The sequence below is a fragment of the Micropterus dolomieu genome, linkage group LG22, assembly GCF_021292245.1.
Source record: "Micropterus dolomieu isolate WLL.071019.BEF.003 ecotype Adirondacks linkage group LG22, ASM2129224v1, whole genome shotgun sequence".
Classification (NCBI taxonomy): domain Eukaryota; kingdom Metazoa; phylum Chordata; class Actinopteri; order Centrarchiformes; family Centrarchidae; genus Micropterus; species Micropterus dolomieu.
In genome coordinates, this window is record NC_060171.1 from 2,228,615 (window position 1) to 2,245,101 (window position 16,487).

A 16,487-nucleotide genomic window follows, 5' to 3' on the forward strand; every position below is an offset into this window, starting at 1 on the left:
TATACACAGTGTGATGGAGCATAGTGCAAAGGATGCTGGAAAAAATAAGACCTTATGACCTGAGGTAGGTGTATTGGTATACAGTATGTACAATATGACATTGTAAGAGCAGCTCTGAAATAGAGAATGGTGAATAAATAAATAATAAGTGGAAACCAGTAAACAGGTGCTGATTGGAGGCAGAGTTACTGGAATTGTTCCTGACACTGTGAGTCAGAAATCAGCTGTTCATCAGAGTGATGGCTTGTGGGAAGAAACTGTTCCTGAGTCTGTTGGTTTTGGCGTACAGTGCTCTGTAGCGCCATCCAGAGGGGAGGAGCTGGAACAGGTTGTGTCCGGGGTGAGATGGATCTGCAGTGATGTTTTCTGCCCGTTTCCTGACTCTGGAAATGTCCTGAATGGAGGGCAGGTTTTCTGCAGTCCTGACTGTCTGTTGTAGTCTGCTCCTGTCCTTTTTGGTGGCAGATCCAAATCAGACAGTGATGGAGGTGCAGAGGACGGACTGGATGATGGCTGTGTAGAACTGGATCATCAGGAAGTGCATCCTCTGCTGGGCCTTCTTGATGATGGTGTCAGTGTTGGGCTCCCACTTCAGGTCCTGGGATATCGTGGATCCCAGAAACCTGAAGGATTCCACAGCAGACACAGGGCTGTTGAGTCTGGTGATGGGGGGCAGAGTGGGGGGGGCTCCTCCTGAAGTCCACGGTCATCTCCACAGTTTTGAGCGTGTTAAGCTCCAGGTTGTTGTGACCGCACTAGAGAGTCAGCTGATCAAGCACAGAGAAAGAGACACCAAAATAAAGTGGCGACAGTTTTGAAGGTTATTAAAACATTTCCAGCAACAAGAGCTGCAGATCAGCTGCAGCATCACGTCTGTGTCGCCTGAGCGTCGGAGGAACGGGATGTTTAACGAGCTTTATTACCTGCTGTAATCAGGAGGGGAGGAGACCGACTTCAGCTCTGTGGAAAAACTTCATACAACAACTCAGGACCCAGAACGGTGGAAAAGAGAGGCCGGAAAGTACCCCCCCCCAATTAATTGATTAGTCGATTAAAAGAAAATAATATATTTTGGTAATTGATTAATTGGTTGTCCTTTTTTTTAAAGCAAAAATCTGATACATTTGCTGGTTTCACCTTAAATGTGAGGACCTGCTGCTGTTTTTTGTCAGTTATGACAGTAAACAAAGAGTTTTTGGGTTTTACACTGTTGGATGGACAAAAGAAGAAATCTGAAGACGTCACTTTGAGCTCTGGAAAATTGTGGTGAAATTTTATAGCCGAAAACAATTAATTGTAAAAATAATCGGCAGATTAGTTGAAAATGAAAATAATCGTTCGTTGCAGCTGTACTAGCTACTGAAGGTACCGGAGATCCAACACGTGGAAGATGGCGATAAGTGCAGCTGCAGCTCCGTCTCGACTCGTCCAGTAGAAAAAAATTTAGAAACCAGGTGAAGTTTGGATTTCTCCCAGTTCTGTTGGAGAGCTGATTCAGTTTGATCACCTGAAAACTAAAAAAGGTGACGAAGAGGCAACGCTCCTGTTACTGTAGGAGGAGTCTGAAAAGGTCAATACGATCCATTTCAATCATCAATAGCTGTTTTCAACATAAAAATTCACCTTTAGACATTTTACATAGCGGCCGTTCATAACAGAAGATTCTAATAGCACTTTCCAGACAGAGCAGCTCTAAACCGAACTCTTTGTAACATCACCGCCAGGTCGCTCAGGGGTGCAGCTTGTTACAAAAACAGCGACCGAGATGATCAGCAGCAGCTGAAGCAGTGAGACAGAAGACATTCGTGATCAGATAAGGAAGGTTTGGGTTTGGTTAGCTGGGCATTTTTATCATGTGCCTTTTGTTGAAACATGTTCAACTTCTCATCAAGTGGATGTGGTCGTCACTGTCCCTTTTAGACCAATCACAGCCTGGATGGGGCTGAATAATATAACAAGTTTGACGTGCTACAGCAAACGTTTAATTATTCTGCTTTGATGTATGTGATTATTGATGAGTTAGAACTCAGCGTTAACGCATTAGAAACCAGTTTCTTACACAAGGATTTAATGAATGAAAACAAGCCAGTAAAAGAAACTGCTGTGTTGTTTAACTGGAATTTATGTTATACTAGTGGAAAACTATGTCGCTGTCCGATGAAAACCACGTATCTCCACTTTTGATGATTTTGACTTTGTCCTATATTTGGAACGTGCACATTCTCCTCCATGCTGTCAGCATCCGTCATCGAATTGACCAATTAAAAGATTTTTTATTACATTATGGATTGAACAAGTATCTCCATTGGGTGTGAAAAGTGTTAATCAAACCGCCTATCTCCCACTACAGGCGGGAGATACGAGCTAGCTGGAGTTAACTCGGGGTTATCAGGCAAACTCAGGGTTGACAAACTCTGATCGCCTAAACTGGAGTTAACCGGTACTATGATGGTGGATAAGACGTTGGTTAGTTCAGAATTTAATGTTATAATATTATACTAATCCAGTCATTTAGACTAGTTCCGCCTCCAGGTTGTGCCTGTGCTGCCCCGCCTACACTACTTACGATATTTATCACTCAATTTATTCTCTTCATCTTTGTTCCCTCCTGCCCTGTTTGAATTTTGTTGCATTGATCAAGTGGACGATGAAAGTTCTCACACATCATTGCAGGCAAGCTCACATTATCTAGTTTAAACCAACTAAAACATAAAATTACACTGTTTGACATGATTTGCTGTAATGTTGCGTACAGAAACGTCATAGTTTATGTAAGACAGCTGCTTTTCGTAGGAAATCTGACCTTCACATAGAAAACATTTGGCTGTACAGGCTGTTATAGGCAACTGAGAAAGTTGGTGAATGCCTCAATTTTTAGGTGGCATTACAACCTGATGACATATAGGCTATAAATGTTATAAATATACTTAAATTCCTTTTAAAAACTCAAAAATGTCCCTTTTAAAAGTGTGTGGCTGATTTGATTGGTTAGCTCAAAGTGGCGCGGCAGTTTTAAAATGTTTAAAAAGTCTTGAAAAGGTCTTAAAAAGGTTTTGAATTTTACTTCAAGATTCCTGTATATACAGTGTTTTGTGAGGTGACCTTAAATGTTCAGAAAGGTGCCTGTAAATAAAATGTGTTGTTATTAATTTCCAAGATTAATCTACAAGTAAAAAAACTCGAATATTCTCTGACATTACAGTCACACATTTATGAGAGAAACTTCACTTTGTAAGTAGGGTACAGTGTAGTATCATGATATTTGCCATGGCAATACTGTATGGATACACAGACGCCAAGTTTTAACTTTTTGGTGCTAGAATAATAAAACTCTTTTTTTATTCCACTAGAAAACTTAACAGGACCATACAGAGGACTGAAAAAGTGATATGAACAAACAGAGAAATGTATCTTTTTAGATAAACAGATGTTGGCAAATTTTGACTTTAGTTACCTAATTGGAAGTTGGAAAAAGGTAATAAATTGCAATATATCCCAATATATTTTAAATCGCAATAAAATAAAATCGCAACATAAATATCGTGATAATATCGTATCGTGGGACCTCTGGTGATTCCCACCCCTATTTGTAAGGCTGCAACATCACACACACGTCTGCCATGTATTATGCATGCAGTGGAAATACTCCTGAGTTCAGCCCACAATCACTATATTATCATGCAGGTTAGAGACTTCACCGTGGATTGGGCGTATTCAGAAGAAAACACCAGAGTGGTTTAGATTTTTTATGACTTTAATTTCAGGGAATTTCTGATTTTTCTTCTTGTAAATTTCACACTTTCATGGAGGATTTTTTTTTCTCGGTTAGTAACCCCCCGACCCTGGCTCCGTATTTTTTGGACATGTAAAATAGTCAATGTAAATATGTGAAAACACTCAGGAGAATTCAGTTACAGCCTACAGATGGGCTACATCTAAGAAACTGTCCTGTTAATTAAGATCGCCTCCCTGAAATCACAGCTCGGCTGCAGGGCTCGCTGTCTGAACGTGACGCTGTTGTGTTTCCTAAGTTAATTTCAGCTTCAACCGCAGTGGAACAAGTCGGGATGAAATCTAAACATATTTTATGAAGCGGTGTGTATTAATACTTCTCCTCAGTAACACTGAGTACAGATGTGGTGTGTAGTCCACCTGCAGGGTGACCTCGAGTTAACCACCAACTAAACCTGCTCGGAGCAGTTTAGAGATGCGGCGTAAATTGCCATGGCAACAGACCTCGGGTGACACCTATCCACTTTTCGTAGTGCAGGTTAATCAGGAAGTTCCACCTGACGTTACCTGGATAAGACGGTTACCTCGCTTCGTAGTACAGGCCAAGCGTCTCTGGAAGTTAGAAGCAAAACACACTCGTAAGTTTCTTTGTGGAAGAGAACAGCGCCAAGGTAAAGTGTCACCATAAGATTATTATTTGACAACTGTATTAAGTTTGCACTTGTCTTTTTCGACTGTCGTTTGTGTAGCTTAGCTAACGTAATTCTGTTCTTAACATCTCAATGTTGATGGCTGAAGTGTGGCTCTCGATAGCTAGCTAACGTTAGCTGGCTAATAAACGCTGTCTGGATTTGTACTGCGGATAGTCGGAAAGCTAACATTAGTTTGAATCTCTATCAGATTATTTGCCATGTTTGTAAACACTTTTTATACCGTGGATAAGTGCCGGGGCAGACTTATCACATCGTTAATGTTAACTTACTCATGTCTGCTGACGTCCTGCTCGAATCGAGCGATGCCAATCCAAAGCTTTCTTTTTATCATGTTGTTTACTTGTACATTTCCTTAGTGGCCGAGAGGTACTTGCCAACGTCTGATTTCTCACACGGAGCGCCTTAAGTGATGATGTCCGTTGTGTGCACTCTTCTCTTTCTCAGGATAGAAATGTTGTTTTCTGTAGAGGAGCTTTGTGCATCGGTCAGTGGTAAATACGATGGGCCAGTTGAGGCAGCAGCCAGGGTCCGCAGTGGAAAACTAGGAATAAGACAGCCAGAGCAAAGAATGCAAAGTCAGCAACATCCAATTATGTCAATATTGCATTAAGTGTACTTTATGTGTTCTTTATCTTTTCAAGATTTCCTTGAGTGTGACCAGGCTGAGTCTCCTGCTTTTGTGCCGGATGAACGTGGAAGTGAAGGTAGGTATTATTATACTGATTTATAATGTATAAAACATTTCCTACAACAACTGCAGCTCACAGTGCTTCAGATCTAGATGCAGATCAGTCCATCTAAATTAATGTTGGCGTCTTTGAGAACTCAGAATTGAAGAGAACACAAAGGAGACACTTGAGTACAGGACCAGTGAATTATGTCAATACTGCATTAAGTGTACTTTTGTTCTTCATCTCTTCAAGATTCCCTTGAGTGTGACCAGGTTGAGTCTCCTGCTGCTGTTGTCACAGACGAATTTGAAAATGAAGGTGGGTATTAGGATCCAGGACAGAAAAGTCTGCACGCCAAAAAAACTGTTCTTGAGGACAACATTTTGATCTGGTCTCATAGAACCAAGCAAGTCGTGGGACGGTGTGCAGACCTTTTCTCTTTGTGTCCTGCAGTGATATATTTTTTGTCTTGCACCTGAACTTAACTGGATGTGCACCCTGTTTTTGGAGGTATAATAATAACAAACTGTTTGTATAGAACCTTTCATACCAAAAAATGCAGCACAAAGTAATTTACAGATCACAATAGAGTAATAAAACGGCACTAATTAGCTGACACACTGATGCACACATAAGTGTGTGTGCGCTTGATGGATTTAATGCAGCAGCGTTTGTTAAAGTGAATGCTAGATGTTTCCTCGTTGGCTTGCGGCTGTTTGTGGTCAGCTGCACACACACACCACAACGGCACACTGAGATGAGGACAACATTTACAGAATGTTTGTTTTCTCTTTCTTTTAATCACAAGGAGAAGGAGTTGAGGAGGATTATTCATCTGTTGGGGGAAGTCCAAGAAGGTCATGGAAGAAAGGAGATCCAGAGACCTGGGACGAGAACGTCCAGAAAGGGAGAAGAATGATGAAGAATCAAGAGCCTGGGTTGAATCAAATGGGGATGCGATGCCAGTCTGCGGCCTGCCAAAAGTCCATTAAACTGTGCTGCAATGACATCGAGGACTCAAAGAGGGAGGAGATCTTCAAGTATTTCTGGGGGAAATTAGACTGGAAAGAGAGGAAAACGTTTGTTAAGTCTTTGGTGCAGGTGAGCAGTGTAAAGCGGCGGCGCACAGGAGCAGAAGAATCCAGGAGGTCGGCATCCAATTCTTGTCACCTTGTAGTGGACGGGAGAAAAATCAGAGTGTGCCAAAGCATGTTCCTGTCAACATTAGGCATAAACCAGTGGTGTTTTTTAAAGTGGGTAGGAAGAAGAGGAAAGAATCCTGAAAGGGCGTGTGAGAGAGCGACTGTGAGGTCAGAACAGCATGACTTCCTTAAGACCTTCCTTCTAGACCTCCCAAAGGTTTCATCACACCCCTGTATGTCCTCTTCATCAAAGATGTACCTGGAGCCTGTGTTCAAGTCCATCAGGCGCCTCCACACGGACTATAAGCGCTGTTGTGCCCAACACGGAATCCAGTCTCTGTCACGACAAGTTTTCACCAACATCTTCAACGACTTAAATCTTTCTCTCTTTCGCCAAAAGAAAGGCGACGTGTTGCTGGAAACTTAAGGCTAGAAACATTGAAGCTGCCACACAGCACGGGCTGTGAAGCAGAAGGACAAAGAAGAGGCAGGTGAGAAGACCTTGGTGGCATGCATGGATCTGCAGGAGCTCCTGCTCCGCCCCGCGCTGCAAGCCCCCGCCGTCTATTACCAGACTAAGCTCAGTGTTCATAACCTCACCATCTTTGACATGGCATCACATGATGCAACACATTACCTGTGGCATGAGGGTGAAGCTGACCTCCCTGCCGACGAGTTTGCTTTATGCATCGTGCACTGCGGCTACCAGAACCGAAACCCGCTCCTGAGGAACGACCTCCTCAAGGAAAAGCAGAAGATAGTGACGCAGAAGTATCTGAAGTGAGGTCACACACAAACGGAGTTGATTCTGCGATGGAGAGAGAGAGACGTCGGTGTTCCGGCTGAGTATGCCTTTACAGCAACGATGGAAAACCCCAGAAATGCCCATTTTGATTCGACACACTGATTTGTTACCGGATGGCGCCACAGTTAAACGGACTGCCTGTAAAATGCCAGGAGAGCAAGGGAGAGGAGCGGTGACAAAATCGACCGAAGCAACACGCTCTTTGATAGTCAGGAAAAAAACAACAAGTGAGGTAGTTAAATCCCTTGCATACTGTTCTTTATCCGTGACCTTTTGCCAGTCCTCACCTTCGGATCACCTTTCCTCATTCGCCGTGCAAAGCCGGTAAAACATTCACAACCCAGCAGCAAAAACCCAGACTGGATTCTTTGACTGACTAGACTCTGTGCGTTATCAAACTCTTTTTCTTTACTGACGTCTTGTTTTGTGCCTGAGAAACTGAACCAGCATTATTTTCACTCGCTGTCAGCACTGGACTGGATTTATGTTTTAATGTTTTATGAAATGAACTGTAACTAATTTGTATTTTTGAGATTGTTTGTTTGTTTAAGCGTGCAGAAAACCCGAAGTGAAATTTTGAGTTGGCTTGTGTCTTTACTTTGTGATTACGTGAAATCTTTCAATAAACCAATTTTTTGTTTTGCGCTAAGCTTTTGAGTTTGTGGTGTTTCTTTCTTTTATGGTCATTCAGTGGGAGGGTGGTCATTCTTTTAAGATGTACATACTTTGTGACATTAGATTGTTTTATTAGCCGCGCGACAATGCCGGTGGAATTTGTTTTCGGAACAGTATTTTTAAGCTCTGCATCATGTGTACAAATAGACAATTCACTTCACAACATGTAACAATACAGACTACAGTGGGTAAAGCACCATGCTATAGTGAATGAGAATGCAACTAAACTAAAGAGAGGACTTCAGAGTCCTGATGGCTGTGGGGAAAAAAGCTGTTTGTGAAGCGTTTGGTCTTGGTGAAGAGTGACCTGTAGCGCCTCCCGGAGGGAAGGAGGTGGTGAGCAGGATGTGAGGAGCCAGAGATGATTTTCTTTGCTTGCTTTACAGTCCGATGTGTATAGAGGGAATCAACTGAGGGGAGTGGTTTTCCTCTGATCTTTGATGCTTTGTTGACAGTCCGATGTAGTTTTTTACTTTGTTTGGCTGTCCGTGCTACCATACGATACTGTGATTGAAGACGTAATAATGGACTCGATGATAGCGGTGTAGAACAGAACAAGGAGTTGATGCTTGATCCGGTATTTTTTTTAAGCAGCCTGAGGAAGTAAAGTCTCTGTTGAGCTTTTGCAATGATGTGTTTGGAGTTAGTTGTCCACTTCACAGGTTATTGCTAATGTGTGTTCCTAAGAAAACCTCCATGCGGTACTGTGTTCCGTCATTGTTTGTGATGAGACCCGCGATGGTTTTGTCGTCCTGATACTTGTTAATTGTCTTCACTGAAGTGTCTGTGGATGAAAAGTGTGCGGTGTAAAGGGAGAAGAGCCAAGGGGAGAGAACACAGCCCTGAGGAGCTCCTGTACTGAGGGTGGGAGGTTATGTTATTAACCATGACCCTCTGAGACCTATTCCACAGGAAGCTCCTCATCCAGTGGCATATGGCTGGGTCAATGTTCATGTCGAAGAGTGAGTGTGTGTAAAGAGTTTAAATGGGTTAATAGTGTTAAAGGCGGAGCTAAAGTCTATGAACAGAATGCGTGTGTAGGTGTTTGGTGATTCCAGGTGTTGCAAGGTATGGTAGAGTGCTATGCTGATTGGATCCATCAGTGAGGCGGTGCAGGAGTTCAGGTATGCCAGAATAATTCGCTCAAAGAGAATTGTTGCTCCAGTTTCGTTCCATAGCTGTGCTTTGCTCTCCTTATTGAAGCTTGTAGTTTATATTTGTCCACACTGTATTGATTCTTGTCTCCCATTTCTGTACGCCCACTTCTTTTCTTTGCGTAAGAGAGATGTAAGTCTTTCGAGAACCATGGTTTTTTATTGCCGTAGAATGTCACTGTTTTGGTGGAGATGCACATTTCCACGCAGAACTTGACATATGACGTCGCAGTATCAGTGAGTTCGTCGAGGGAGTCGCAAGCTGCACTGAATATGTCCCGATCAGTGCATTCAAAACACCCTCGGGGTGTTTCAATAGCATCCATGGACCAGGACCTGACAGATTTGGATGTTTTCTTAATGGATTTAAGCTTTTGTCTGTACTTTGGAATAGAGGTCGACCGATTAATCCGTTGGACGATTAATCTGCCGATTTTTGGCATTTTTTAACATAATCGGCATCGGCCAATATCAAAGTATATCAAGCCGATTATTAGGCAGGCGCATCTGTGGGCAGCCTAGTGTTGTCGTGGAACACGTGTTTGACGCGCGCTGCCGCTAGAGTCATTTTCCAGCCGAGTGAGCAGCAGACCTCATCCAGTGCCTAAGGAGCTAACGGTAAGGATTCAATTCTTATTACTCCTTTATATTTAATTAAAAACTTTTGATATGTTACTGCCAACTTCGAGAAAAAACCTGAATAAGACACATGACATTCGGCTAATTTGGATCGTAGTTGAAGTTGCATCATCACAGAACAGTTGCTATCATGTCACAATAAGTAAGCAATAATTTTGCAATTACAGAGTGAATCTGAGACTTTTATTTGTTCTGTTTGTGTGTCTTATATTTGAGAGGGTTGTCACTCAATGCAGAGAAATAAGTAATAAAAAAGAGACCAACGCACTATAGGCTAGTGACAGACTGGCTTTGCTTTGCTAACGGGTAGCTACAGACAGACCCGGTGCTAATACGGCACTGGAACCTTAACGACCGTTATCTACCGCACCGAATATCAACGCGGATTTCTGTGCTTCAGTTCGGTGCAAATAGAGATTAAAAACCAAGCAAATATCGGCCAAAATAAATCGGCAGCATTAATTGGCCATCGACCGACCCGGATTTCAAAAGATCGGTATCGGTATCGGTATCGGCATCGGCGTGAAAAAAAACATATCGGTCGACCTCTACTTTGGAATGAGAAGCAACACAGCATGGTCAGACCTCCCCAGTGGAGCCCTCAGGAATGCCCGGTAAGCACCAGAAACTGAGATGCAGCAATGATCCAGTGTTTTGATTTCTCTGCTATGGAATCACCTAACACGATGACAGACCTATCGGGGTTGGAGTTTTCAACAGACCAGATGTATTGGGAGAGATCGCTGATGGCTGTGTTAGCGTTAGCTTGTGGTGGAACGTAAACGCCAATTAGTATAATTGAAGCAGTGGGTTCAAAACTCACTTAGAAATGAAGCCCTTGCATCAGACACTATTCTGCTTTTAATGTGAGCTCTCCGGGTCGGATTCAGCCCTGTGCACGCTCCTCTCGTACTACAGCGACAACACGGCAGCTAACGACACGCAGTCCACTAACACCATAAAACAACCAGCTCACAGCAAAACACAGGCTCCACGTAAGGATCCAAAACAACAATAAAGGTTTATGTGCTGAAGCCCATCAGACCAAACAGGTTCAGATGATGTCCAGTAAGAACAAAGTGAACATTAGTAAAGCTGGAGAAACAGAGAAAGTCGCGTTAGCTCGCAGGCTAACGCCAAGCAGTTGCTAATGTCATCCAGGGCAAAGTTATATCGCTTTCCACATTACTTCACCAACTAACGCCACCCATGTTACTATCCTGTGTACCGCTGTTGATGTAGCCTGCTAGAAAGGATTTAACGGCATAAAGCAAATGTGGAGCGATTTCTTTTTTTTTTTTTTTCAAGAGGGTCCAGGGCAGCCAGATAACGCTACAGTGTGTGATCATGTAACGAGCGTGGATTAGTTCAACCTGCAGCTGATAAAACTATTACTGTAACGTTGCAGTGGGAGTTTACCGGGGTTTCCAGCTCTGTCTGTTCCCCCTTTCTGTCTATAGCCGCTGTCACTCTGCCTTTTTTCTGGAGGATTGAGCAGATATTTCCCCTTGGTCGCGATCCAGTGTTGTTAACATCCAGTATATCCTCTGGAATGTTGGCAAATAATTCCAATTTGTCGGGTGTAATCCTCGTGATAAGTAACAGCTCCTCACGGCTGTATGACGTGATGCATGATGTTTGCTTCATATACCACTGACAAAAGTGCAAGACACTTGATTTAAAAACCAGTAACCTGTACTGCCAGACCTGGCTGGCACCCTGAATAATAATAATAACTGTGCAAACCACACTGTCACAACGTGAGGTACGTGGACCACAGTTTCTTCACGGAAGTCCGCAAGGAGATCTAACCGTGCATCATCTTCCAGGAATCAGGTATTTTATCAGACCACATACATTCTTACAAAAATGTCACCTTCTATGTCAAAATACATCAGCTTTGAATAATATGGAAGTACATTTACTCAGTTACTGTATATAAGTACAATTTTGAGGTGTTTGTGCTTTATAATTTTTACTCCTACATTTATTTGACATCTTTAGTTGTTACTTTATAGATTCAGATTATAAATAGAAAATGAAATCAAAAACTATATTATGAGGCATTTCGATGGATTAAGCCGCCCAGCAGAATATAAAGTAGTTGGAAGCAGCCACCTTTACCAGCTGCAAGTATATTTTTAAATGCTATTTTGATGGTAATACTTGTGTATATTTACTTTAGCAACATTTGAATGTAGGATTTGTACTTCTAATATTTCAACAGTGTGGTTTTGCTACTTTTACTTAAAGTTAATGTTCTGGAAGACATCCTGTCTATAATGTGATCTATTAAATCTAACCTCATATCTTCTAATTTCTTCCATCTACACACTAGATACAGCGTGGATGACTGGGAAACCTGTCCGTCCCCGTCTCTCAGGAAGAAGAGAAGTGTCACCACAGTGTCCCCTCAGTACACGTCCAGCCAGACAATTAAAGAACTGAAGAAGGTTTCGCCCAAAGACTTCCACTCCTCCTTATTAAGTCGTAGTATTAAAGAGTCTGATCAATTGTCTCTAACAAATAGCTTAGCAGATTATCTTTCCTGACTGTTCATAATTATAATGATATTTAATGTGTTTTTTATGTCTTAACATTTTGAAATGTGTCTTTATTTCCATGAATACAATGAATTTCAACCCTTTTTGATTAAACCAATTTGATTTTATTTGGTCCATTGTCCACTATTATTCACGATTTTAAGATAGCATCTTGACAGGTACTGTTAAAAAATACAGAGCTACATGTGTCCCTTTTAGAGGAAAACACTGCTGCATCAGTTCATTTAAACAAAGTATCTTAACAGCCTCCGGATGCGGTTTGTCTGAAAGGTAAGTTTTTGAGGCGACTTGTCTAGTGTAGTATTTTCGGGAAAGGATAGCGTTGGATAAAAAACGTTTTGAGTTTTCATCCAAGGATTACAACAAGCTGAGTGATTTACCTGAACTGACTGATGCACACACTCTCAATGTCGGTGTTGTGCCGAGAAAAGAGGTGCATGCAGATCTCTGCAGGTAACCTCCCACATCTGTTCTGACAAATTATGCATCCACCTCTTAAGTTCCTTTTTCAGACACTTTGCTGTGCTCACTGATCAAACGCGGTAACATATTTTTGCTGAATGTCAAGGAATTCTACTAAGTGTAAATGTAAATATCAATGACTGTAAACGTTCATAAAATATATACTTAGAATCATTTATCACCATTGATGAGCCCCACAAAAAAGCAGTATTTGGAGGTGCGTGCAAAACTCGGCGTAACACCTGTTGGCATTAGCCTGGATCATGCTGATTTCAAGCTAAAATGTAAGACAAAGCTTTGTGGAAATCAGTGGGGCTGACTGTCGAGGGTTTATTGATTGAAAGGGACATAAAACAGACTCAAGGTTCAGAACCACCAGCAAGTCATCGGAGCCCGTTATTTAAAATACACCCATGTTCATCTTCGCTTAACAATCCACGCATGTCCATTTAAAAAAATGAAACGGTTCACTGATGACTGTGTAAAGATAGTATTTCACTTATGATGCTAAATGTGTGTAATTACTGTGTGTAAAACATGTTTATGAGAAAAAAATTTTTTTTTTGGAGATACATGGTTTTTTTAATCAGATAGCAATGATATTATCAAATGAAATGATGAATATAGTAACATTATAGAATTAAAATATTAACATTATACTAACAGTATACTATTAAATGAACTTTATACTTTCTATTAATATTATTGTAATACACTCATTTATACCAGCTCCCCCTCCTGGTTGTGGACAGATGTAGATTTAACCAGAGCCAGGAAGCACTGAAACACACACATGATGGTCATAGTCTAAAACTATGTGGATATGCAGTTTTTATTCAAATAACTATAATTTTCTTGGGAGAGGACTCACAGCACCGTGCCTTGTGCTCTTGTGTTTATTTTCCCGCTTGTCACATGCCTGTCTAAGGCCAGTCATCACTTATGACATCTACCGATTAGTCATTAGCGTTATAAAATAGAGAAGGCTCTGGTGAGACCGCACCACAAACACGACACTCGCACATGCTTTGAGTCTACGTCAGTTACCTGTGGTAGTTGGTTTGGCTTTGCGACCAGCTTGCATCATTTAGGCTTGCTCTGCACTCAATTGCTCTTCCTGAAGGACCTTGACCTGTCTGTGACCTTGAAACTGAATCTTGAATTGAGAGAAGTGAATTTGAATTGAGAGAAGTGAAAGAAAGAAAGAGTTGAATTTTTAGTGAGGCTTAAATACAGTTTCAGTTGCAACTGAATTCAGTTTCATAATATTACATTCAGTTTCAAGGTTATTGGAATTCAGTTTCAAACTAATAAATTTCAACAATTTCAAATTATTCTCTTCAGATTCAGTTTTTCAATGCAATTATTCAAGTTAATACAAATTCAAACTATTCTATTCAAATTCTTTTTTTTTTATGCGATTCAAGTTGAGAAATTCAAATTTCGATTTAAATAATTCAAATTCAGATTCCACTGACACAAATATCAGCCCATATAATTTCAATATCTTGCTAATTTCTGAATATAATGAAATCAAGCCAGCTCACAGATGTTAGTTGTTTTTATTAAAAGGAGTGGATTTTGAAGTGTGTTTTTGTTTTTTACTGTGTTTCTTTGGACTTTGGAATTTTACTGGCATTGACTGCTAACTTTCTGAACTCTCATCACTTTGTTTTTCTGTCCGTCTTCACAGGGATGGAGCCTCTCTCGCCTCCTGAAGACGATCAGGACGTGGTCTCGTCCGTCAGGTCAACCCCCACAGAGCCCGGAGTTCATCAGGGCGACTCACCCAAGATCTGCACGCCTCGACGGGCCGCTCGCTTCCAGGAAGCCTGGCTGAAAAGGTTCTGGTTCCTGCGTTATTCAGAGACGCTCAACCAGATGTGGTGCCACGTCTGCCGCCTCAATGCAGACCAGTCCAGCAGGAAGTCTGCTTTAATCAAAGGCTCCAGGGTTTTTCATATCACCAACATCAAGAAACACGGGACCAGCACGTACCATAAAGACAACGTGGAGCGCTACATGCAGCTCGCGTCCGAACTGAAGCTGGGAGACATTTCAAACATCTCTGCTGACATGACTGGCTGATTCCTGAGTAAAACTTTGTGTCAAACAGGTTTAAACGTACAGACCTCCTTCTCTCAGGTAAAAATCACAGACCGTATGAAACAGGTAGAAATCCAGAACCTCTGAGTCTGTACATGTTGTCGGCGTCTGTGACCTTTGGCCGGTACTACGAAGGGAGTTCATCCTACTCAGAGTTAACTCGGGGTAACTCAGGCAAACTCAGGGTAACAAACTGACCGCCTACGCTGGAGTTAGACGGTACTACGACGGTGGATAAGATGTTGGTTAGTTGAGTCGGTGTTAACTTAGTTGGAGTTGGTGCGCGTTCGCATTAAAAGGGGCGTGTTCGGCCGTGCAGGTAGAGTTTTTTTGCAACGGCGCATGCTCCGTATTTCTCCAGAGGAACGCACGTTGGTCGTGTCAGGAAATTATAAATGTAAAGACACGTTAACGGCTAAATCTAATATCGTGGCAGACGACAAAGCCAGGGCGGCTTGTTGGCATCGCATTGAGTTAATTTGTAGCCTAATTATCTTCACAGTGTTCTTATTGTAGTTCAGATCTCTGTATTGTATGGGCTCTTCTTTTATGTGTAATATGATTAAGTTGTAAAGGTACAACTGCACATAAGGTCCATTGTAATAGGAAAAAAAGGAGCCAGCGGAGAAGAGGAATAATCCTCTATAATAATAATATTTCCAAGATTAATCTCCAAGTAAAAAACTTGAATATTCTCTGACATTATAGTCACACATTCATGAGAGAAACTTTACTTTGCAAGGCTGCAACATCACACACACACACACGTCTGCCGTGTATCATGCATGCAATGGAAAGTTATATTAAACTTTGCAATCGGATTTAGCAGTGAGGAAATACTGAAACACTCCTGAGTTTAGTCCACAATCACTATCACGCACCTCAGAGACTTCGCCTTGGATTGGGTGTATTCAGAAGAAAACAGAGTGATTTTCTATTTTTTTATGACATTAATTTCGGGGAATTTCTGATTTTTCTTCTTGTAAATTTCACACTTTCATCTAGGATTTTTTTTTTCTCGGTTATTAACCCCGACCCTGGTTCCCTATTTTTTGGACACATAAAAATCTAAATATGTGAAAACACTTCAAGACTACAAATGGGCTACATCTAAGAAACTATCCCGTTAATTAACTAAGATTCCTCTCTAAAATCACAGCTCGGCTGCAGGGCTCGCAGTCTGAACGTGATGCTGTTGTGTTCAGAACTTCAGTGCAGCCGCAGTGGAACAAATCAGGATGAAATCTAAAATATTTTATGAAGCTGTGTGTATTAATACTTCTCCTCAGTAACACTGAGTACAGATGTGGTGTGTAGTCCACCTGCAGGGTAACCTCGAGTTAACCACCAACAAAACCTGCTCGGAGCAGTTTAGAGATGCGGCGTAAATTGCCATGGCAACAGACCTCGGGTGACACCTATCTACTTTTCGTAGTGCAGGTTAATCAGGAAGTTCCACCTGACGTTACCTGGATAAGACGGTTACCTCGCTTCGTAGTACAGGCCACTGGAGGCTTCATGTCTCAAAACATTTTTAATAAACACGTTGACATTCTTTTAGATTGCAAAGCTGGTGAAGAAAAGTTATTTCAGCACAGAGACGTTCCTGTTTCAGCGTATGAAATGGATTCTGCACAGAGAGGGAGGAAGAAGACAAACAGGATGTGTTGAGGTTCCAGTGAGAGCCGACAGAACGTCCGCGCTGAGACGCATCACCATTATATTATTAATTTGGACATTTTCACTTAGGGGTGTCCTCACTTTTGTTGCCAGCAGTTTAGACATTAACGGCTGTGTGATGTGTTATTTTGAGGGGACAGCAGA

General features: G+C 41.7%; 1 protein-coding gene across 4 annotated transcripts in view; it reads left to right on the top strand.

The window, feature by feature from the left end:
- LOC123962209 overlaps positions 1-14,673 on the top strand; it is a 21,895-nt gene extending 7,222 nt beyond the window's left edge. For 3 of the 4 annotated variants that reach the window (XM_046038222.1, XM_046038221.1, XM_046038223.1), the window contains exons 6-8: positions 5,087-5,149; positions 5,369-5,434; positions 5,925-7,712. In XM_046038222.1, coding sequence (XP_045894178.1) covers positions 5,087-5,149; positions 5,369-5,434; positions 5,925-6,685 — 890 coding nt within the window. In that variant the 3' untranslated portion in view covers positions 6,686-7,712. Of the gene's footprint in view, positions 1-5,086; positions 5,150-5,368; positions 5,435-5,924; positions 7,713-14,250 lie in introns of those variants that run through there. The other variant, XM_046038224.1, reaches the window with a different exon arrangement.
- Positions 14,674-16,487: the final 1,814 nt, after the last annotated feature.